Raw genomic sequence first — 21,292 nt, 5'->3', positions numbered from 1 at the left:
CTCATGGGGCTGGGGATTTAGCTCAGTGGTAGAGTGCTTACCTAGGAAGCGCAAGGCCCTGGGTTCGGTCCCCAGCTCCAGAAAAAAAAAAAAAAAAAAAAAAAAGATGGGGTCTCATGAAGCTCAAGTTGATGTCAAAAATCACAATGTAGCCAAGGCTGGTCTTGAACTTTTTTTTTTCGAAGCTGAGGACTGAACCTGGGCCTTAGCCCTTAGCTAGGCAAACACTACCACTGAGCTAAATCCCCAACCCCTGGTCTTGAACTTCTGATCTTGCTTCTCTACCTCCCCCAGCACCAGGATTGCAGGTGTGTTCTATCACACCCAGCTACAACACACCTGTGAAAGAAAGCAATCGACATTCCCTGAGGAGAATGCTAGAAGGAAATACAACACACTCTAGCAATGCTCGAGTTGGTTGAGAGACGATCTTGGGTTCCTCTGTGGTTGTTTTTAAATGCTCCAAACATGTTCTATTTATAATAAAAACTTTTATTTAATTAAAAAAAAATCCCCAAACCACAGCAGGAACTGTTAAGTATAACAAGAGCTGGCGCATGTGTGCGGTTGAGATACACAAGGAAGAGGTAGGAGACAAGGCAGTACCAGAGGGCCGTGGGGATGGGGTCAGCTGCTGGCACTAGAAGGGCCATGAGGGTAGGGGTCAGCTGTTGGCACCAGAAGGGCCATGAGGGTAGGGGTCAGCTGTTTGAGGCAGTGAAGCTCTGTCCTGGTGGCTTGGACACCAAGAGTAGTTGGGTTGAGCCAGGGCTATCCTGGATGTCTCTCCAAGTCAGAACGCACAGGACAGGTGGGACAGAGGCAGGGGGTTCTGTAATCTCCACAGGTTGATGCCACCCAGGGAGGCTATCTCAGTGCTGTCCTTAGAACTCTGCCTTCCCTCTGTAAGTCAGGAACATCTTCAGTCCCCAGAAAGCTCCAGGGGGGCTCCCAAAGATCTGGCAGTGGTATGTGAGGTCTCTGTCACCAGGTCCCCCAGTCCCTTCTCACCCTGTCCACTGGCTTCTGCTCCAGATCAGATTTCTGTGTTTGCCTTTTCCCCCTAGCCCACGTGGCCAGCAGAGTGAGGCCAACTATGCTGGCAGCAGTCACTGAACAACCAATTTTAACAGTGACAGGGAAGGAGAGAGGCAGAAGCGGGGGACCCAGTGGTTCTGCCCATGGTGTTCCCTCCAGCCAGTATGGCCCATTAACTGAGGTCCTCTCCTCCCCAACTCCACAGTAAGGGAAGAATTCTGTGGCTCCCGGTCCAGCACACCTACAGTCGGAACTTTGTGTGGATGCTGGTGAGCTGTAGCACAGCCAGGGGTGGGCGTGGGGATGCCAGGGAGAACACAGGGTGAAGCAGCCAGAGGAAGTGTTGCTTAAACTAAAACAATTCCCAAGCTTCCCCAAGGAAGGGTACTTATCCCCTGGAGTGGGGCTTAGAAGGAGTCATGGACCCCTAGGGTGAACCTGATACCGTGGAGAGGGGAGCGGCTGTAAGCACTACAGTTGTTCCCTTTAGAGCCAGGGCCAGGGTGAGGGAACAGGGTTCCCTGCTTGTACCCAAAGAGATATTTGTAGAACGGATCACACCACCTAAGTTCCACAGTACCATTCCCCGCTGAAATCATGCAGACTGAACACTCAGTTACCTGCTCCACCCCCGCCCCCTCCAGGCACCAGGGTCCCCTATTTAGCTTCCTGTAATGTCCCCACCGCCACCTTCACTGCTTGGAACACAGCCCGGTCCATCTAGGAAAAAGAAAAATGACACAATTTTCAGTCACTTTCCAGCCTTCACCCTCACTCCCTACCCTTCTCAAGAACACCCTTATCCAGCACTGACAGGCCAGCAGCCTGCTCCCCTAGACAGATCTGTCCTGCTCAGCCTTCAAGTCAGTACCACACTCACCTGGGCATAAAGCATACGATGGTCAGGGGGCAGGCTGGCTCCCTGGTGGCAGAGCTGAGCAGAGAGGGCCGAGGTCTCAGGAGACAGAAAGTGCTGAGTGACACTGATTGTGCTCACCAAGCCCTGTACCTGTGCCATGGCGGGGACAAGGGCAAAAGGGTAAGTTGAGGCTTAAACTATACGCCCTTTCTCCACCCCTCTGATCAGTGAGTCTACTTCTCATCCAACTTTCAGAAAGCAGTAGCCCTAGTTACAGAACCAGACATCCCAAAGGCCAGGGCCAGGAGTGAGCTGGCCAAGTCTAGATCAGATCTTTGGAGGGAGTCCCACATAGCTTTGAAGACCCCACCCACCAGCGAAGCACCTGATGGGGTGCCCCAGCAGGCACCAGCACCGCTTCTCCAGGAGCCTGCAGCAGTGTCCAGCAGCTCACACCCCACTCCTCCCTTAACCTGCGTCGCAACCCTGAATCCAAGTAGCAGCTGCCTGGGGCACCAGGCTCCAAGGTTCCTGCTCCAGCTGGGCACACCTTCAGGAAGAGAAAGGGGGTGAATGTCCACGGGGATGAAGGCAGAGATTCAGAGAGAGAGGAAGGGATGTGGTCTGTTGGGAAGGCCAGGTATAATAGAGTGCTGAAGCTGTCTTTAAGGGCAGGCAAAAGAGAAAGAGGGAGGAAGAGGGAGGAGAGAGAGGGCTTGGGGTAAGGAATGGGGTAGGTCCAGGCTGGACTGGAAGGAGCTTAGACCAGAGGACACTCGAGCTGGGGGGTGGGGGAGTTGGGGTGGGAGGATCTAATCTCAGCCTTTCCTGGGATATGCTTTTCATAGCTTCTGTGACCCTGGCCTGACCTGTTGTTCTCTCTGTGTCCCTTTCTCCAAAACCCAGGAAGATGTCCTGCATAAGCCCCATTCAGAACTGTCTTCACAAGGAGTTCTTAAGTTTTTGTAAACAGCCTGCATTGTAAGCCAAACTGGGGAGAAACCAGTAGCTTCTGCCCTGGGGGGTTGGCGGGTGGTGGATCCTGGATCCAGGAAAAGCAGGGCCACACAGAAGTTCTGACTCGCAGTGGGTGGAGAGGCTGAGGCTCCTGCAGCAGGCCCAGCTATAGGGATTGTCACCAGCCCAGGCAGAGTCAGCTCTGTGACAGGCAGGGACAAGTAAAGTCCAGAAGAGCTGCCCAGGGGACACCTGAAGAAGTGAGTAACAGCACTATGCTCTAACTGGCCACCAGCTAAACCCACTCCCTTCAGCTAGGACCTCAGCCATTGTCCCTGGATTGAGAGGGTAATGGCAGGGATTGGGTGGGCTGAGAGGTGTGTGAACCACATCTCTGAGAAAAGTCCCAGGAGGTTGCCAAGGTTCCTTGGTTCCAAAGATTCACATCTATCCTGGGGCTACAGCAGTCACAGGCCACCCAGTAAGAAAGTGCCCCTCAGACCTCCCTGTGAGTCACCCCACTGGGTCATATGGGACTGCCAACAGCCAACCACACCCAGAGCAGACAAGGCCATCTGTTGATGATGGCGTTCTTGTAGGCTCCCCTCTGGATGCTACAGCATCTGGGTGTGCATCTGCAGATATGTGTGTCTGTGAGCAGTGCATGGTGAACAATGTTATATGGACACTTAACGTGTGTATCTTACCAGGGGTGACAGTCTTTTCTCTAGGACAATTGGAACTCAGCTGGACTTTGAAATCACCAGGCCCACCTTTCCAATTATTATTATTATTGTTGTTGTTGTTGCTGTTGTTGTTGTTATTGGGGAATTTTAGGGAGACAACGTTTCTCTGTATAATCCTGGCTGTCCTGGAACTCACTCTGTAGACCAGGCTGGCCTTGAATTCATAGAGATCTCCCTGCCTCTGCCTCCCAAGTGCTGGGATTAAAAGCATGCACCACCACCACTCAGTTTAATATACCAGTGGTGGTAGTCAGGGAAAGTTTCAGACAGGGGTCTTATGTAGCCCAGGCTTGCCTCAAACTAACCTTGGAGGCTGAGGATGACCTAAACTTCTGATCCTCCTGTTTCTACCTCTCAAGTGCTGGAATTATAGGTACGTACTACCATGCCTGGCTCATTTACTTCTGAGACAAGATCTTGTTACATAGCTTAAGCTGGCTTTAAGCTCTGTCTGTCTCCATGGCCTCCCATCTCCTTTATCCGTCTGGATTTTTCTGCCTTCTTCTCTCCCTATCTCTACCACTAGGTATCTATCCTGGTAGGCATGTGCCCCCACGTTCCTCCCTCAGCCCTCTCTTCATAGCTAGTGCCTCCCCTAGAGGTCTCTCCTCAGTGTGAACTTTAAAAAAGGGAGCACCTGTTTCTTTTAGCCTTGGAGACCAGGAAGGGGAAACTTCCTATTCCCAGGAGGAACCTAGAGTTGGCATTAAATGTAAGCTCAGATCCCAGGGTTACCACTAAGCCTCGGTTTTCTCATCCATAAAATGAGAAAGTAGCTGTCTCTCCCTAGCTCATAAGTGAGGAAGAGAAGGGTACCCATTAACTGAGATGATCTACCAAGACCCTTAACACTATGCCCATTCTACAGTTATTGCCTCCTCTCCTCACTGGATTCTGACTCCCCTGCTAGACCTTTTCCCTCTCTGAGCCCCACCAGAGAATCAGATTTCTAACATGCTCTCTCTGCATCTGTACCTGAATCTAGCTAATTCCCTTCAGGTCAGGGGTAAGCAGTGGGATCTCAGGAGATGGGAACACACACGGTGGGATCACAGGAGAGGAGATGGGCACACACACAGAGGAGCTAGGCAGAGACAGGGAATAGACTCTGGCTTCCCTCCCTCCTCACCATCTGGAGAAAGCGACGGATACGCTGGGCATCCTGGGCTCGGAACACATGCCACACAGTGCTGGTCTGGCTACCTGGAGACCAGAGCCCTTCCCCATCCAGGCCTGAGAGAAAATCTGCAGGAGAAAAATGGCTCAGGTGAGCTCAGGGTAGGCAGAGGCACACATTATCCATAGTTTGGATTGTTGGTGTTGCCAGCCAAGGACTAACCTTTCTGTGCTCGGTACCAGGGAGGCAGCTGTGCCTCAGCATGCACCAGGATACTGATTAGGTCAGACACCTCCACACATAGGTTCTTGGTCCCCAGGTGTCCACGGTGCGAGTTCACACCTATGTGGAAGTAGAGCAAGAACATGTGAAAATCAAATTAGAAACGTATTCTCAGCCTCCAAACCTAGGCACAGATGCACGTGCCCTAAGATGGTAGGTAAGGCAGAGGTATGGGGTGGACAGGGGCGGAAGGGCACTCACCATAGGCTGCCCAGAGCTGGGGCTCCAGTGGATGCAGTGTGAGACCCAGGGGGAGGTAGGACGCTAGGTTGAGTTTCCCTTGGTGGGCACAGTACTCTGGGAGTGGAAGGCTGGAGGCAAGGTTCTCCACCCTGGGGATAGTGGTTGGGAGGGGGATCATGCATGTCGAGTCCAACTCAGACCCCTGAGATCCATCAGAGCTTCCCACTTACGTGGTACTGTCCAGAGGGCAGACTCTATCCCTTGGGAATTTCTACCACTCCCCGTAAGGTGGGCCCTCCCTCCCCTGCCCTAGCTAGACTTCCATTCTAAACCCCTTCCAAGGGCCTGGACATCAAGGGTGAGGGTTGAGGAGGAGAGGACCATTGGTGACTGAGAGATGGGGCTGCCCTTTGGTACTTTACATACCTGCTCTCGTCCTTATCCCCCAGGGGTCGGTGTAGCAGGAGGACAGAGCCCTCATCTAACTTTGGACGTGCTAAGAGAAAAGACAGATGCCATTCACCCATGATGAAGCCTCTTGGCCCAGAGACTCTTTCTTGTCCCTGTGGCACCCATACCCGTGTTCAGTTTCTACCTTGAACCCATCTGCCTCCAGAGCTATTCTAGGGGCCCCTAGATACATGAAATCTCAGGATAGCTCCCCAGTTAGCTCCCTCTACCCTATGCCAGGAATACTTACCCTCAGGATGAGAGAATCCCTTCCAGAATGCTGTGCTGTCCAGGCTGGTGGGTTGGGGCGGCCCAAGGGCAGTCAGTGTCTGCACCTGGCCACCAAGTGTCCCAAGGGCTTCCATTCCCCACAGGCTAAGTCTCAATGTCTTCTGGATGCCTGATACTAACACAGGCTGCAGGGAAGAAAGGGAAAGAAAAAAAAAAAGAATGGTTGGGGAGCCCATAGCAGTCAGGCTGAGACATGTTGTGACATCTCCAGAATGTGGGAGAGGGGTTGAAAGAAGAGCAGCCTTTGAGCACCAGGGCACTCTGAGCCTGGGGACCTGTGGAGCAGGTAAAGCCATACCATTAGAAAGGCAAAGGCAGGCCAGCTTACCTGGCCCTGCCGCCAGTGCTCCTGGAAGAGACGAAAGCCGTGCTTAGGCCTGGGCTCTTGCAGCCACAGCAGAGCTCCAGGAGGAGACAACCGGGTTCGCACTGGTGACAGGGGCAGGCTGAGGCCCTTTCGTAAGCCTGACCCTGCTCGAAGGCCTGGCCCCAGGGCTTTCTCTTGGATCTTCCGTTCTACTACCTGCGCAATAATGCTGTCCAGGATGTTGGTAATGCGGTCATCCTGTGGGGAGGCAGGGATAGAGGGACAAGAAGGCTCAGGACCAATTCAGTCAAATAAGGATGGCTACCCAGCCTCTGGTCAGGCTCTTGGTCCTCCCTCTGAGCCCTTGCTCACACTGGGCAGAGCCGGGGTGACCGGGGCAAAGGCCATGTGAATCCGCTCATGCCCCAGGCAGAGTTTGACAGCTGTAGAGGCTAGCAGCTCACAAAGAGAGGGACAAGGAAGTGGTGACCGGCCAGCACGGTCCTCTGCTGGGCTCTCTGTGGAGTCTGGGGTCTCTGTTGAAGAAGAAAATAATGTGACTTTCTACTTGGCCTTTAGTCTGCACCTCAACTTTACTGTGCTGTCTGGATGTCGTCCCATCTCTGCCTGCCTAAAAGAAGTTGCAGAGCATCTAAGAATAGTGGCTTCAAACGGAAGTCTCGGGCTGAGAGACAGTTTAGCAGGTAGGCACACAGAATTTCTGTGTAAGCATGAGAATCTAAGTTCAAATCTCCAATACCTATTAAAAAAAACCCAACCAACCAACCAACCTGCTACCCCAGCTCTTGGGTTGAGGAAGGAGTGGCCTGGAGCTGGGAGCATTGCTGGCTGAGGTTTGCTGGCCACTGATATAGGTTCAGAGAGAGACCTTGTCTCAAGGGAGTAAGGCAGAACGTGATAGAGCAGGGTTAGAGGAATAGAGTGATGTCTTCACACACAGTAAATGAATGAAGGTGTCAAGTAAACAACAGGAAATCTTGATGGAGGGAGGAGTTAGGACAGCTGTCTTGAGGTGAGGGATGGCCACTCTTGTTCTGGGTATTGCAGGGAAGGGGAGTTGATTGCCAAAGTAATACCGAGTTTCTCCTGGAGACTTTATTCCCCACCAAACCCCTGCAGTCCCAGGCCCAGCCAGCCAGCCACTCACCTTCTTTGATGTCCTTGGTCCGATTGGAATCTCCATTGCAGGAAAGTTGTGGAGCTGGGGGAGTTTTCTCTGTTGGTTCCTTCTGTTAAACCCATCCACCACCACGCCCAAAATCCAAGCAGAGGTTTTAAAAATGGCAGACACAACTGAAGTCAATGTTCAAGAGTTAACAATGTACTCCTTTTTTAGCTTTTATTTTATGTGTATTGGTATTTTGCCTGCATGTGAGGGTGTTGTGAGCTGCCATCTGGGTGCTGGGAATTGAACCCAGGTCCTTTGGAAGAGCAGCCAGTGCTCTTAACCACTGAGCCATCTCTCTAGCTCTAATAATGTGTTCTTCTAAGTCCTATAGTTGTTTGCAAGGGATTGAAGAACAAGGGGGCTGGGGATTTAGCTCAGTGGTAGAGTGCTTACCTAGGAAGCGCAAGGCCCTGGGTTCGGTCCCCAGCTCCGAAAAAAAGAACCAAAAAAAAAAAAAAAAGAACCAGGAGTGGGGGTGGAGCATAGGGAAGGGGAGGGAGAGCCAGAAAATAAAACCCCTCATGGACTTCTCCACAGGGCATGGTCTAACCAATGTGTTAAAAAAGGCACAAATAGCAATAAATTATAATAAAGCATATAGACAAATATTGGGGAAAGTAAAAATGTTAATGGCAACATAGGAGCTCACTATTATTTTCTTAATTATACTTGTCTACAGGGTTGGGTCAGCAAGATGGTTCGGCAGACAAGATCAGCTGCCAAGCCTGAGAACCCACACACTGGAAAGGAAAAAGCCAACTCTCAAGATGTGTCATGTGATCTCCACCCGTAGGCCTTGGCATGTGTTATGCTCCTCCCCCATAAAATACACAATTAATAAACAAATGTTAAAAAAATTAAACACCCCAAATTAACTCTTCCTTAAGCGAGTAAGTTTTATCATAGAATCACAAAATTCAATAAATTATTTTTTTGCACAGTACATGTTACCTGCCTGCCAGGTGCCCGAGCTATGGAGAAAGCTGACACTGAACAGAAAGGACCCATGGCTGGGGTGGCAACAGAAAGGAAAAGTGACAAAGGCTAAGCGAGGCAGGACTCCAGGAAGCAGGGAGAGAGGACTTGTGGTTGGGGGTATGGGAAAAGGCATTGCTAGAATCAATGTCTGGATACTGCTTCCTGGGAAGGCAGGAAATGGCTTATTCCACCAGCTTCGGTGTCCCTCTTCAACCCCACCATCAGAGAAAGGTTCCTCCCCATCAAGGTCAGTCATCCGAATGCACACTGTTCAATACAGGGGCCCACTGATTGGCGCTTGTCACTCACATCATGCCCTGATGCTTACCTGCTGACCCCCATCCCCGGGGGCCCACACACGGGCATCGACTTGACAGAAACAGTGCCCCCGAATGTCAAACTTGGCCCAGACTTGGTGCATCACAGTGCTCAGTTCTGCCAGCGCTGGGTGTGTAGAAGAGGGATGGAGATGGAGCAGCCTGGCCTCACCAACCAGACGGCCATGTCATCAGGGTCAGGAACAACAGAGACAGCTTGACTGTCTCCCTCAGGATCCACCCACTGCATGCCCCACCCCTTCACAATGGCTCACCCTGGCTGGAGACAAACTGGGTCAGAATCAGGGAACAGGCAGCATGCCCAGCCTCCTGGGCACAGTCATCTGTGCGCTGCTCCCGAGAGCCTGTGGGGAAGGAAGAGAAGAGCTGCAGGTCCAGAAAGCAAGGTAACCACAGGTTAAGGTCAAGGAAGAAGGCCAAGTGCATGGTATTTAAATCAGGAGCCACAGAACAAGTGCTTGCTGGGAAGCTTGTGTATCTGTAACAATGTGGAATTCTTGGTTTTGGAATGCAGAGGTTTTCATATGCTGCACTGCTTTGCAAGACCCTAAGGTGGGGGCCAGTGAGATGGCTCAGCAGATAAAAGAGATTGCCGCTAAGCCTAAGGACCTTAGTTTGATTCCCAGGATTCCCAGGGTGGAAGGAGAGAATCGATTCCCAAATGTTGTCTTCTGACCATCATACATGCTTGCTGTGGCAAGTGTGTGCATGTATGTGTGCATCTCTCTCTCTCTCTCTCTCTCTCTCTCTCTCTCTCTCTCTCTCTCTCTCACACACACACACACACACACACACACACAAATAATAGATCAATCAGTCAATAAATAATCAATCAATTTTTTTCACCCAAGATTCCGGGGTGGTCATATAAAAATGTATCTGTATCTGATTCTAGAACTCTTTTTAGCCATGTTTAAGTTGAGCCTGAAGTGGAAGCTGAAAACCTTGAAAAGGATTGGACTGAGTCAGAGACCCGAGTCTAAAGTCTCAGCTATAGCACTGACTTGTTTTGGGGCCTTGGACAGGTTATTGATGGTCTCTGAGTTCTTCTTACCTGGATAATGGAGGCAATCCCACCCACTTCACGATGTTAAACGAACGTGGAAGCTGCTTAAATCGAGAAGTGCCAAGAAAACACCTGACTTCTGTGTGTGTGCATCTGAGTGCATGCATGTACATGTGTGCACATGTCTGCCTTATCTCTTGAGGCTAGATCTCTTACTGAACCTGGAGTGCATTGATTCGACAGAGTTGGCTGGTCAATGAACTCCAGGGAGCTCTAGGCCTGTCTCAGATCCCCAGGTGGGCCATCGTGCCGAGCTTAAATGGAGGTGATCGGGACGTGAACTTAGGTCCTCATGTTTGCTTGACAATCACTTTATTGACCAAATTCATAGCCCCAGTGCCCAGGTGACTTCTTTAAAGAATGGGCAAGAAGGGAGATGAAGAGTTGGCTCAGTGGTTAAGACTACTTGCTGTTCGTGCAGAGGATCCAGGTTTAGTTCCTAGCATACCCACAGCAGTTCACAGCTGTCTATAACTCTGCTTCCAGCGGCTCTGACCACCACCTCTCTCTTCTGACTTCCAGAAGCAGCAGGCACACATGTGGCGCGCACACACATACATGCGGACAAAACACTCATACATAGAAAATTATACGAATCTAAAAAGGCAAATCTGTTTTTCTCACCTGTTTTCTCCCTGTTCTTCCCAGCTCCGGCTATGCGACCACAGGCTACACACAGCCGGTGGCTACAGTGGGAACATCTCCAGTGGGTGTTGAAGAGTCCGTGGTGGCAACGGCTGCAGCAGTGTGGAATGCCTGGGCTGTCCTCTGTCATGGCTGGCCCCTGGCCTGTTGACCACAGAACAGAACAGGGTCACAGGGTACATTCCCCTTAGGGGAGACCATATATAGCAGGGTTCATCTGTGGTCTATATTCCCTCTGAGGGTCAAATGACCCTTTCATAAGAGTTATGTATTAGTTATCCTGCATATCAGATGTTCATTACAAGTCATATCAGTAGCAAAATTACAGTTATAAAGTAGCAACAAAAATAATTTCTTTTTGTTGTATGGAGTCACCACAACATGAGGAACCCTGTTAAAGGGCACTAGGAAGGCTGAGAAGCACTGAGCGTAGGCAAGGCAGGGAGCAATTTTTACCCAGCGCCACTGGAAGGAGGGAGCTGGACTCCTTGGCCATTCCTCATACTTCACTTGACAGCCTTGTCTTGCAGTGGCCACCCTCTTAGGAACATGTCCTCCTAGGATGGTAGTGGCCTCAGCTCCCTAGGCCAGTCCTTCCCCTGCCTTGCCCCAGGGATTTCCCCAGTGTGCCTACATTACTAATCCACACCACTTCCAGAACATTTTCCCATCCACCTCCCAAGTCCCCAAGTACTAACTACTGCTACCAGAAATGGAAAGGTATAGCAGCTACTCGGGTGGCCTTTCCTCTAAGTCCAGGGACTTTAGTAGATCAGAAGAGGAAAGCCTAAGAGGCTACTCCTGCCCTTACTCAAAGAAGTGGGTTTTGTTAGTTTGTTTAAGAGCCAAGGTTCAGAGAAGCCATGGTTGGCAGGTAGAAAGGCCCCAACTGAGCACAGACCCAGCACACCTGATCATGTCCCAAGTAGGCATGAGAGACTCAGAGTTTCTCAGGAATAGGTACTGCCTTCTCAGAGCTCATTTCCCACTCAGGAAGACAACCCACAGACACAGGGATGACTATGGGGCTCCTGACTGAAAAGACCATGGGGGAGATAAAGGTGACGTGGCCGGGAACTTCACAAGTGGCCCCGAAGGATGAGTAAGCTCTTATCCATCAAGTAGGAAGGGATGGCCTGGGCATTCCAGACTGAAGAAATAGCTAGTGCCAAGGCCCCAGGGGACAGACAAGCTTGATGATCCGGGAAGGGAAGGATGGTGATGTGTGTCAGGAATCCAGGCTGGGAGTGGCAGGATCCTACCGGAGCTGGCTCATGACTGAACCAACTAGGGGCTTCCCTCTCTGGAGTGGAATGGTAACACTGGTGATCTCTATAAAAGGAGTAACATGTGGGGCCAGGCTGTGCTTTATGAAGCTCACAGCATTGCTAGAAAGGGCTGCAGAGGGGTGGTCTGGATCTGAGGACCCAGGTGAATGCTCTCTATCCTCTGTCTGAATTCCATCAACTTCTGAGGCCACCACTCCTTGCCCTTAACCTCTCTGAAGTCACCTCACCTCCCAGGCTCTTGAGACACTTGTACCGGCTGTTCCCTCCATAAGTCCAATTGTTCTCAGAGAACTGGACTGAACCAGATTTTTAGACTTTCCAGGAGGATCCCAACCCAGGGCTAGAAACCTCAGGGTTGACCAAGAGTCCGTGTTAGGGACAGATAGGAAAAAAGAAGGACAGGGCTCTCCTGAGTAGGCCTTGGAACCCCAAAGCACTGGTAAACGTGGGTTGGGAGGGACATGCAGGAGCAGGCCCACAAGGGAGATTGGCTCACCTTCACGCTGTGCCCAGGCGAGGGCTTCCCGCTCCTTCCGCAGCAGGCGGCAGAGTCGGTCACCCAGACCACTCAGTAGATGCTTGGCTAGGCCCTTGTTGATGGAAGCTTCTGGGCTAGACCCTCCTCCTTCCTCAGAAGTGGCACAGGAATCCTCCTCCAACGGCTTCTCTTCCAGGGGTAACCTGGAAATGAGATGAAGCCAAAGAGTTGAGGGGGGAGCCCATGAGTGGGGATGGGGTGCTGCTGGCTGTCAGACACAACACTCACCTATGTGATTTCTGGGAGTGGCTGGTCAGTATCTCCACCTCTCCAGCTGCCTGGACACAGCTTGGGCACTGAGTGACACCTGCTAAGTGATGCTGGCAGGATGTATCCTCAAGTCTGGATTCCCGGAGCCGAATCCTGCCATCTCGGGGCCCTGAGGAGACAATACAGGTAGCTGCTTAGGGAGTCCAGTTTCTGGGACTTATGCTTGTCAAAGCCCTAAATTAACACCCAACCCTGTCTGCATGCAGTCAGTTCAGCCCCTGGCCCCCAGGCTTGTGAGGATTCATTCAGAACCCAAGAGAGGACCAGTCCAGTATAAGATTCACACAGAAGGCTGAGCAGTAGCTGAAGATATTCCTGGCAGGAATGGAGGCTGAGGGGTTGGTTAGCCCAAGGCTTAGGGAAGCCTGAGCAATGGTCCTTGGACACATGCAGATTCCAGCCAGTATAGACTTTGGGTAAGTTGGCCAAAGGCTAGGTGGCTTTGTGACACTGCAAGGAGATGATTCCAATGTGAACAGACAGATGGGCAGTCAGAGGTCACCAGAAAGGGAGAAGGTCAGAATTTCAACACAGAACACAGGTGCTGTAACCCAAGACAGCAGAGGGGCCAATAACTTCCCAGCCCAGAGTGAGGTGTGTTAGGGTGCAGACAGACCCACACCAGGTGCAGGGCTTTAGGGTCAGGTCACAGAGATGGTCCTCTGGGCCCAGCAGTCCGAGAGGCTGCTGGCCAAAAGTCCATGATTCAGCTGGCCAAAAGATGCTGACAGTGGTCCTTCAGGAGAGGTGAGGCCTAAACTAGGATTGTGGCACCAACCACCACGGCATCAAACACCTTATTGTTTACTAAGTCCCATGAGTTCTTCAGTTCCCTGATGAGTCACTTAATCCTTCCTGCAGACTTCATAAGCCAGGGACCACCTTTATTCCCAATTTATAGAGGAGGGAGCTGAGGTCCTCAGAGGTGAAGTCATGTTCCAGGCCACAGTTATTGATCAGCATAAGGAAGCAGTTATGTCTCTAGAACCCCTGCTCTGGACCATGGCATTGTATTGCCTATAATGCACCGAGGGACAGAGATGGAAGCCACTGGCTAGAAGGATGTGACAGCCAACACTAGGAGCCAGAGATTGTGTTGGTTCAGGGATGAAACCTGCCATCTTAGTATGACCCATCGCAAAGGCCTACTACGGCCTCCCTTGTAAAGGCCCAGCCCTGCTGCCTTCTTTAACAGGGCTCCTGCAGCCCATCCCCCTTACCTCTTTGCTCCTCTTGTTGCTGTGCCTCTGCCTTGCTTCCTGTGGATGTCTCTGGTGTCTCCTGCCAAGCCCTGGCCCCCTGCCTCCCAGTACCTGGGAAAGTGTGGGATGGGCGTTTGGGAGCCGGGCCCCTTGCTCCCTGGACCTCTGGACTGCCTGCCCTCTTGAGTGCCCGGAGCCCAGTGGCTGGGCTCTCTCCCTTCCCAGGACAGCCACCTGGGCACTCGAACTGTTCCGAGTGGCGTGTGAGCCAGGTCTTTTTCAGCTTGGTGTGATGGCTTGGAGGAGAGGCCCTGGAGCCAGCCTTGTTTCTTTCTTCACTGGATTCCCCTGGCCCACTGCTACTTCCCTCTGGGCTATCCTGACATTTCCTACAAGGGCCAGGATCACCCTCTCTGGCAGGCAGATGGGATGAGCAACAGCCCCCTGGAGGGGTGGGAGGCCCAGGTGATGGGCACCTTGGTGTGACTGGTGGGCCTAGCTGGTACCCAAAGCTGTTACTTCCTGGCCCAGCCCAAACGTTACCGAGAGTGTGAACCAGGCCTGGGGGACAAGAAGGCCAGGGGGTTCGAGGAACAGTGTCTGGGTACCCCAAGAAAACTGGGCAAAGATTCTGCTGCCTGCCAGCTCCTGTCTCCCCATCCCTCTGGTGAAGCGAGGGGCCTTCTGCATCGCAGGCTTGCTGGAGATGCCCTCCAGGAGCTAAGCCCAACATCCCAGACTCTGACGCTGCCAAGGGCTCCTTTGCTGGCCTGAGGATGTTTGGATCCTTGTGGTAAAAGCCCTAAAAGAAGAAAAAGGATTAAGCTAGTGCTGATGTATGTTCTCCGCATTTAAAAGAGCAAACAGGACTGATAACAGTCACTGGTGAATTCACAGATTCTCAAGTAATACTACCCACCCCCAATCTTCTCCCAAGCTTTCCTGAGGCTGAAGGGTTAATGCTTAGCAAAGGACATCAGGAGCTCCTAGAGAATTCTGTGCTTTGACCCTCACACCCTTTGGTCTGTTTTGCTTTTGAAGAGAGGATTTTTTTTTTTCTGTAGTCCAGACTGGCATGGACTTCACAATCCTGCCTTGACCCCCTGAGTGCTGAGATCATAGGCATGCACTATGATGCCCATCTTTGACTTCCAAACATTTAAAAAACCTAGTTCTAGGCATGTGGGGTGGCCTGGTAGGAAGGAGCCCCAGAAATGGCCACGAGGACTACATATCTCACCCACAGTTGGCCCCCATGATAAGGGCACACACATTTCAGGGGCAGAGTTTCTAAGGCCTGATCCTGGGTGAACTGTGGGTGAGTCAATGGCTGTAGAGGCTCAAGGGCAGGGCAGGGCAGGAAAGAGGTGGGGAGATAGATCTGCCCAGTGTTTGGTTGTCTTCAGGGATATGGACAACTGAACCCCATGCACTCATTGTATTTTGTCACTCACCTTGCTGCCTAAGCTGAAGGCAGAGGGCACTTTTGGCTGGCTCCCAGAGTATACCCAGGGGCTTGGGGCCAAAGGCCAGTCATACGAACGCTCTGGAGGCAGGCTGGACATCAGGTAGGGAGGCAAGCAGGTAGGAACCCAGAAGGGAGCTCGCTCTAGAATCTTGGTCTCCAGCAGGAAAGGGCAGTGCAAGGGCCGGAAGGCCACAGGGTCACTCTTGGGATGGCCACTGCTATGCTCAGGTATCAGGGGGCCATAGCGAGGTGGGCATGCTGGCCCACAGAAGGCCAGTGGATGGGCCAGCATCGCTTCCTTCCAGCGTAGTCCCTCCTTGCTACCCAGCCAGTTGGCTTTCCTCTCCCCATTCCGAGAACCCTCACCCTCCACCACTGAGAGTGTGTCCTTGGGGCCTTGGAGGAAGCCAGGAGGGAGCCAGGAGTCTGGGGCGCTCAGAACACCCCTCCAAAAGGGAACAGGTTCTCCTAGGCACAGTGCCCCATGGTGCAAGCCATCCTGCGGGGAGGTACCAGGCTCCTGTCCCACAATGCCGTTCACAGGGGCAGTCTTCTCCCAGGCTGGGGTGTCCTTCAGGAAGCTGGGCATACTCTCCATCACTCTCCTACCCTCATGGGGCTCTCCCAGGGGGGGGTCCTGGAGCGTAAGGACAAAGCATGAACTCCTTAGACCCATGGGCCGTGTATCTTAACCATGAGCACCACCCTAGGAACACCAAAGTGGCTCAAACCAGTAAATCAAGTGTCAGTCAACAGTAGGACACAAAGCAGCCTTCCACAGGTGGCCAAAAGCATTCTACTTCATGGCAGGAAGTTGATATCTTTTCCTAAATTCTGACCCCTATCTGAATTTAGGGGTCCAAAGTCAATAGAAGGTGGTCACTTCTAGGATGAAAGGCGCTGGCCTTAAGGAGCTAGGAGTCTGGTTACAAGTCTTGGAAATGGTTAGGAAGCAAGACTGCAAAAGGTTAGCTCAGTAGAAGACACTCAGCTTTGAGGACAGGGAGGCTGGATCCTGGCCCTGACTCTGTGTCACCTGCTATTGGGATGCTGGGCAGATCATTTTCTCCTTTGAGTTTGTGTACCCATATGTAAAAGAGGGACTTGGAACACTGAGGACTCTTTCTAAACGTCAGTCTGTGTTTTTTGGGGTGCTGCTTGCCCACTCCCATCTTCAGCTCTCACCAGGCTTGCAAGACTGGGATGTTCAGACCTGGCAGGCTCCAGTCACTGGGCAGGGCAGCTATCCAAGGGCTGCTGGCTGGTGTCTGCCTACACCTGGGCTATCTGACTCTGCCCCTACATGGGTTCTAGCTTCTTGGCATCTTCAAAGAGTACCAAGACGACTACTGGGGGCTAGAATCTCCGCTCCCAAGGGGAGCCGGCATGTGAGAAGGGATTAAGAGGTTTCAGACTAGGGTGGGTCAAGCGCCCAAGCCCAGAAGCAGTGCCAGGGCAAGTTGCTAACTGCAGCCCGGAGGGGGGAGGGAAGGAGGCGGGGAAAGCAGGCTGGGCCCCAGAGAGACGCAAGCGAGGGAAAATTGAACACAAAAGCGAGGGACCAGGATGACAGGTGGCACCAAATCAGCTGTAGTCTCCTGGAGCAGTCCCATAGCCGGCCAGAGGAATCCCCAAGAGGGATGGATATACGGAAGCTTTGGCGGAGGCGCCAAGATTTTCTGGAGCTACAGCTTGCGCGCAGTCCAGCCTCCTTAGTTGGGCATCCTAACTTTTCCATGTTAAGATGTAAGTAAGGTTCAGTTCAGAGTGGCACCGGCACTTCACTCCCTACCTGTACCTTGGGATCAGCTCATAAACTCCCCCATTACAATTAGCCCAGAACGCGCCCCCTCTCGGCGCTTACCTGGGCTTCACAGGCCGGGCGCGGTGTGGGCGGCGGTCGTGCAAGCCGGTGCTGGGCACTCGCTCCCCATGGGCCGGCTTCGGGGCGTTCTCCCGCTTTCTGCTCAGCGCGCTCGCGCTCTCTTTCCCCCCGGGCGTCGGGGGCGCTCTAGGGCCGCAGGTTGGAGGGGTCGGACTCCGGGATTTGCAGGATGCGGCACACGGCGCGGATGGGCCGCACCAGCTTCTGGGCCGAGGCTGTAGGTTGCGCCATGGGACGCCGAGACTCCGTGCTGCGCTTTGGGGAGGGTCGAACCGGGGCTAGGGAGCGGGTGTCCCCGGAGGGAGAGAAGAAGCCGGGCCGGGGGGAACGCGCGCCCCGGGTCGGAGATGGCTGAGTGGGGGGAAAGGCCGAGGGGCCGGGGAAGGGGGTCGTGCCTGGAAGTGGGGGGCCGATCCTGTGAGCCAGGAGCGAGGCACCAGCGAGGGCGCAGCACCGCGTAGCGCGGCTAATGGAGGGAGAGCGCAGCGGAGAGCGCAGCAGGACCTCTGATCGCCATCGCCAGACGCGCAACTGAGAGTGGGGAAGCTGCTCCGCCGGTTTCCTCCTCCAGCACCCTGAGGGAAACAGGAGCCCGTGATTCGGCGGCCCCGCCTGGGCCTGCCCCCTTCTGAGCCCCGGGGGCTTCCGCCAACGCCCCGGCGATGCCACCGGCTGCGCACGGGGAGAATGAGCCCTTTGTTCCCCCCTCCCCCCCGCGGCACCCGGGCGCCTGCCGAGAGAGGCTCCCCTGGGGCAGTGTGCCAGCTTCCCAGCCGCCCCACCCTCCCGTGGGCCCGGCCCGGAGCCTGGCAGGCGGGCAGCACCCCCACTATAGGTGCCAAGCCCGGGAACTGGAGCAAAGGGCGGGAGGGGCCGGACCAGGCCAGGATGAGGCGGGGTGCCCCCCGGGGTGCTAGGGCGGGGCGGCAGGGAGGGGTCAGTGCCAGAGCTGGCAGGGGCAGTCGGGTTCTCACGGGTCAGTGATGGGTGCTGCGACCCACGCCAGCAGGCCGATGCCTGCTGGACCACTCTCTCCCTGTCCTTTTCAGCTCTGGGCACACCCCAATGGCTGGTGTCTTCCCTACCTCATTCCTCATCACCACCTGCCTAAGCTACTCTTCATGGTGTCCTGACCAAGACCCTTCCCAGCATCCCTCTCTGCGCACGTTACAAAGCACTATGCTTTGGAATCTGGGAGGGCCTGAACTGACATCTGGTCTGTTCCCTGGTCTAAGCGCCTTGGTTTCTACCATGAGTCCAGAGAGGTGAGGGAACCAGAAGCACACAAATCATCGCAAGCTCCAATTGGGATTGCCTACTGGGCTGCCCCATCCTCAGTGTTCTTGGTGCTCCCAGGCCCTGCCTGGAGAGGAGCCCATGGGAGTGGCTCCTGGGAGGGAACATTGAGTAGGAGAGGAAATGGGCAAACAGGGCACCCTCCACCCGAGGAAGCATCCCTGCTCTTCTGCGGGGGTGGTTCCAGAGCACACACACAAACAGACAGATTCAGACACACACAGACAGATTCAGACACACACAGAAACCCACACGCCCAACGGGTGCTTCCCTTCCCTAAAGGCACCCACCTTCTGCCCCTCTACTCCCCTGCCTTCTGAGACCAGTCTGAAACAGAAGCCACACCGCTTACTCCCCCATCACCGTGGAAGGAATGGATTTTGGTGGCCACAACCTGGTCCCAAGTCACTCCACTATCTCTGGGGCTCATGAAGAGCCCAAGGTCTTTCATTTAAGGGACAGGGGTGAGTGAAGGCAAGGAGCCTTTCACCAACGGTTGAGAACAAGATAGGTACTCTTGGGGGAGGAGGTCGGTACTAGCTGCGTGCTCCAACTTGGGCCTTGTTGATTCAGATCCTCCTAGCTACTGTCATTGTGCAGACAGCAAGTCTGTGGTGGGCAGGTGGGCAGGGGTTGTTTACATGGCTGAGTTTTTCATACTCCTTCTCTTATTCACTCCCTTGGGGGTGGCCTGTCCCTGGTGTGCTATGGGAGATGAATGAGGAGGGTCTAACAGGGACTGGAGCAGCAGGGGGTCTAGCCTGGCCTCTGGCTCCCAGTCTGGTTCCAGGGCAGGGCTGTGGGATGGCATGTGCCTGCGGTACCAGTCTAAGTTCCCTGGCCTACCTTAGCAGAGGCTTGTGGGAGAATCCTATGGCTTGAGGCCTAGAAATGTCCAGAGTGGAAACTTGGGCCATCCAGAGTCCTAGGGGCTTGTGGCTGTCTTCCCCTAAGGTGATAGGGACTGTCTCAGGGGAGCTGAACAGATACCCATCCCCACACTTCCAGTTGCCATATCTGCCTGTCAGATTATATTGCCTGGACTAGACCAGAGCTCTCAGGACAGCCTTCTGGAATGCTTAGGAGTTAGTGGAGATGGAGGTGAGGAGAAGTACCACCCCACTCCACCACATTCCCCATCCTTGCCTCAGAGCCAATGCCACAGGACAGAGTCCTTATAGCTGGCTTTGCTGTGCCTGAGGATGGAGCAGAGCTGAGGACATACACAAAAGACACAAACACAGGGGGGAAAGCCACCCAGTATGTGGTCACAAGACCAGACCATGGAGCTGGCAAACAGACTAGCACCCCCAGACTCTCGTGGGCCCAGCCCTAGCCCACACCGACCCCTCACAAGCTGATACACATGCTGACACACACTCGTGCTGACAGGCATAGCCTCACTCACAGCCGGCTGCCCTTTCTCCACCCCACAGCCCCTTACCTGGGCAAGCACAGTGCCCCTCAGGCAGAGTAGCCCCCTGCCCAGGGGTGGGCAGCAGGCAGGGCGGGGGAAGGAGCCCCGGAGAGTCAGGCCAAGCTGCCACTAATCCGGGCGGGGAGAGGGGGGGCACCCACGTCAGAGCGGGGACTGCCGGGTGGAGGGCATCTGAGGACATCCCCTCCCACACACGCGGCCGTCTGGGCACCTAGCCCTGCTTCCACAGCCCCTCCATCCTTCAGACAGCTGAGGCTGGCCTCCCCCCACCCCACCCCCACCCCTGTGGCCATGCTTGGGGTGGAGGACATGGGGAAGGGGGATATCGGGAGAAATCTCCCAGGACCAGGGGGAGGGGACAGGGAAGGGAAATGAGGAGATGCTGCTGGAGCTAGGAGGAAGCTTGGGGTAGATGCTATCCTTTCCTCTCGCCCACCCACCCACATCCTTGACCTAATTCCTCTTTTGGAGCCTTTCCTTTCTCTAGCCCTCCCCCACTGCCATCTAGCCTCCACTGTGTTCCAGGCTGAGCTTGGGACCTGTGTGTGTAGCCATGCCAGCTATGCCCCCAGGATCCCCCCAACCCTAGGCACCAGCGGTGAAGGTCGCTTGTTAGTGGCCACCCATCCCAGATTCTGGGTGAAAAATGGGGACAAGGACCTGAACAGTTACCCCCTGAAACTCCTCCAGTGCCTGCCAGGACCCTCAACTCAGTCTGGGTTAAGGCTGTGTGTGTGGGACCCAGAAGCTTAGAATACTTCTGAGAGTGGCAGCTAAGCATAAAGCCATGGGATCCTGTGTGTCGTGACAGGATCCAGAGAAGGGGAAACTGACAAGGCCAATGAAGGGCCATAGGTCAGAGGGACAGTGATGGATGGAGTCGGAGGCAGAGGGCTAAAAGGATGGTGAGAGGCAGAGAGAACAACTGTTGAGAAGGAAGTCCCAGCTGTCATGGTAACAGGCCAGGAAGGGTAGGGAAAGTTGAGGAGTGGGGGTGGGACTAGAAGCCACAGAAGGTATGTGCTAGGGACTGGTCTCTGGTATCAGGTCCTTCCCAACCTTGATCCTACCAGGGAGCCCAGGCACACTGGTATCAAGTACAAAACTGGTGGTCCTTGGAAAGTAGGAACAAGACCAGACACCCTCCCTTTGAGAGGCCAGGCCAAAGCATCAGTGGTGGGCCAGGGACTTTCTCCAGGGGAATATTGTGCTGGGTGGAGGTGTGTCTAGGTAGTTCCCAGAGAGGCAGAGCTGGTCTGAGGGATATCCAGGTGCTACCCAGAGTCTCAGGTCTCAGCTCACATTTATACTTGCCCAGAAATGCCTACCACCTGAACCCTCTACTCATTTCTTTTTCTGTGGCCTCAGGATGCTTAGGAACCATACGATTTTAGCCTGCCATTCACCAAGCTGAACCAGAGACACTGAGGTTTTGAAAGCTGTATGGTGGAACTGAGGTG

General features: G+C 53.8%; 2 protein-coding genes across 3 annotated transcripts; both read right to left on the bottom strand.

Moving 5' to 3' along the window:
- Nucleotides 1–471: 471 nt before the first annotated feature.
- On the bottom strand, nt 472–19,951 carry Hr (HR, lysine demethylase and nuclear receptor corepressor). Of its 2 annotated transcripts, NM_024364.3 has the most exons (21): nt 19,839–19,951; nt 19,241–19,343; nt 17,078–17,673; nt 15,200–15,850; nt 13,764–14,547; nt 12,502–12,652; nt 12,232–12,416; nt 10,426–10,590; nt 8,990–9,079; nt 8,726–8,841; nt 7,399–7,480; nt 6,603–6,766; nt 6,252–6,488; nt 5,883–6,048; nt 5,609–5,678; nt 5,201–5,331; nt 4,940–5,059; nt 4,730–4,845; nt 2,283–2,447; nt 1,919–2,047; nt 476–1,758 (listed from the first exon to the last, which is right to left on the bottom strand). In NM_024364.3, exons 4-21 carry the CDS (start codon nt 15,809–15,811, stop codon nt 1,696–1,698), a joined length of 3,546 nt encoding a protein of 1,181 aa, NP_077340.3. In that variant the 5' UTR covers nt 15,812–15,850; nt 17,078–17,673; nt 19,241–19,343; nt 19,839–19,951; the 3' UTR covers nt 476–1,695. The 2 variants fall into 2 exon arrangements, with proteins under 2 accessions (XP_063130679.1, NP_077340.3); XM_063274609.1 differs by lacking the exons at nt 19,241–19,343; nt 19,839–19,951 and having other exon boundaries at nt 472–1,758; nt 17,078–17,853.
- Nucleotides 17,225–20,022, bottom strand: Hrurf (HR upstream open reading frame). Its single transcript, XM_063274889.1, has 2 exons — nt 19,839–20,022; nt 17,225–17,673 (listed from the first exon to the last, which is right to left on the bottom strand). Exons 1-2 carry the CDS (start codon nt 20,011–20,013, stop codon nt 17,225–17,227), a joined length of 624 nt encoding a protein of 207 aa, XP_063130959.1. The 5' UTR covers nt 20,014–20,022.
- Nucleotides 20,023–21,292: the final 1,270 nt, after the last annotated feature.

Source organism: Rattus norvegicus, chromosome 15, assembly GCF_036323735.1.
Source record: "Rattus norvegicus strain BN/NHsdMcwi chromosome 15, GRCr8, whole genome shotgun sequence".
Lineage (NCBI taxonomy): Eukaryota > Metazoa > Chordata > Mammalia > Rodentia > Muridae > Rattus > Rattus norvegicus.
Note: the sequence above shows the minus strand (reverse complement) of the source record. Positions and strands in the feature narration are given on the sequence as shown.

What these genes read in the sequence shown, in the direction of transcription:
- Hr (NM_024364.3), bottom strand. Translation starts at nt 15,811, where the DNA reads ATGGAGAGTATGCCCAGCTTCCTGAAGGACACCCCAGCCTGGGAGAAG. An exon ending in GCAACAAGAGGAGCAAAGAG is followed by an intron (nt 12,653 to 13,763) that starts GTAAGGGGGATG and finishes TTGTCTCCTCAG; the next exon opens with GGCCCCGAGATGGCAGGATT. An exon ending in TCACCCCGGCTCTGCCCAGT is followed by an intron (nt 6,489 to 6,602) that starts GTGAGCAAGGGC and finishes GCCTCCCCACAG; the next exon opens with GATGACCGCATTACCAACAT.
- Hrurf (XM_063274889.1), bottom strand. Translation starts at nt 20,013, where the DNA reads ATGTCCTCAGATGCCCTCCACCCGGCAGTCCCCGCTCTGACGTGGGTG. An exon ending in GGGGCACTGTGCTTGCCCAG is followed by an intron (nt 17,674 to 19,838) that starts GTAAGGGGCTGT and finishes TGTTTCCCTCAG; the next exon opens with GGTGCTGGAGGAGGAAACCG.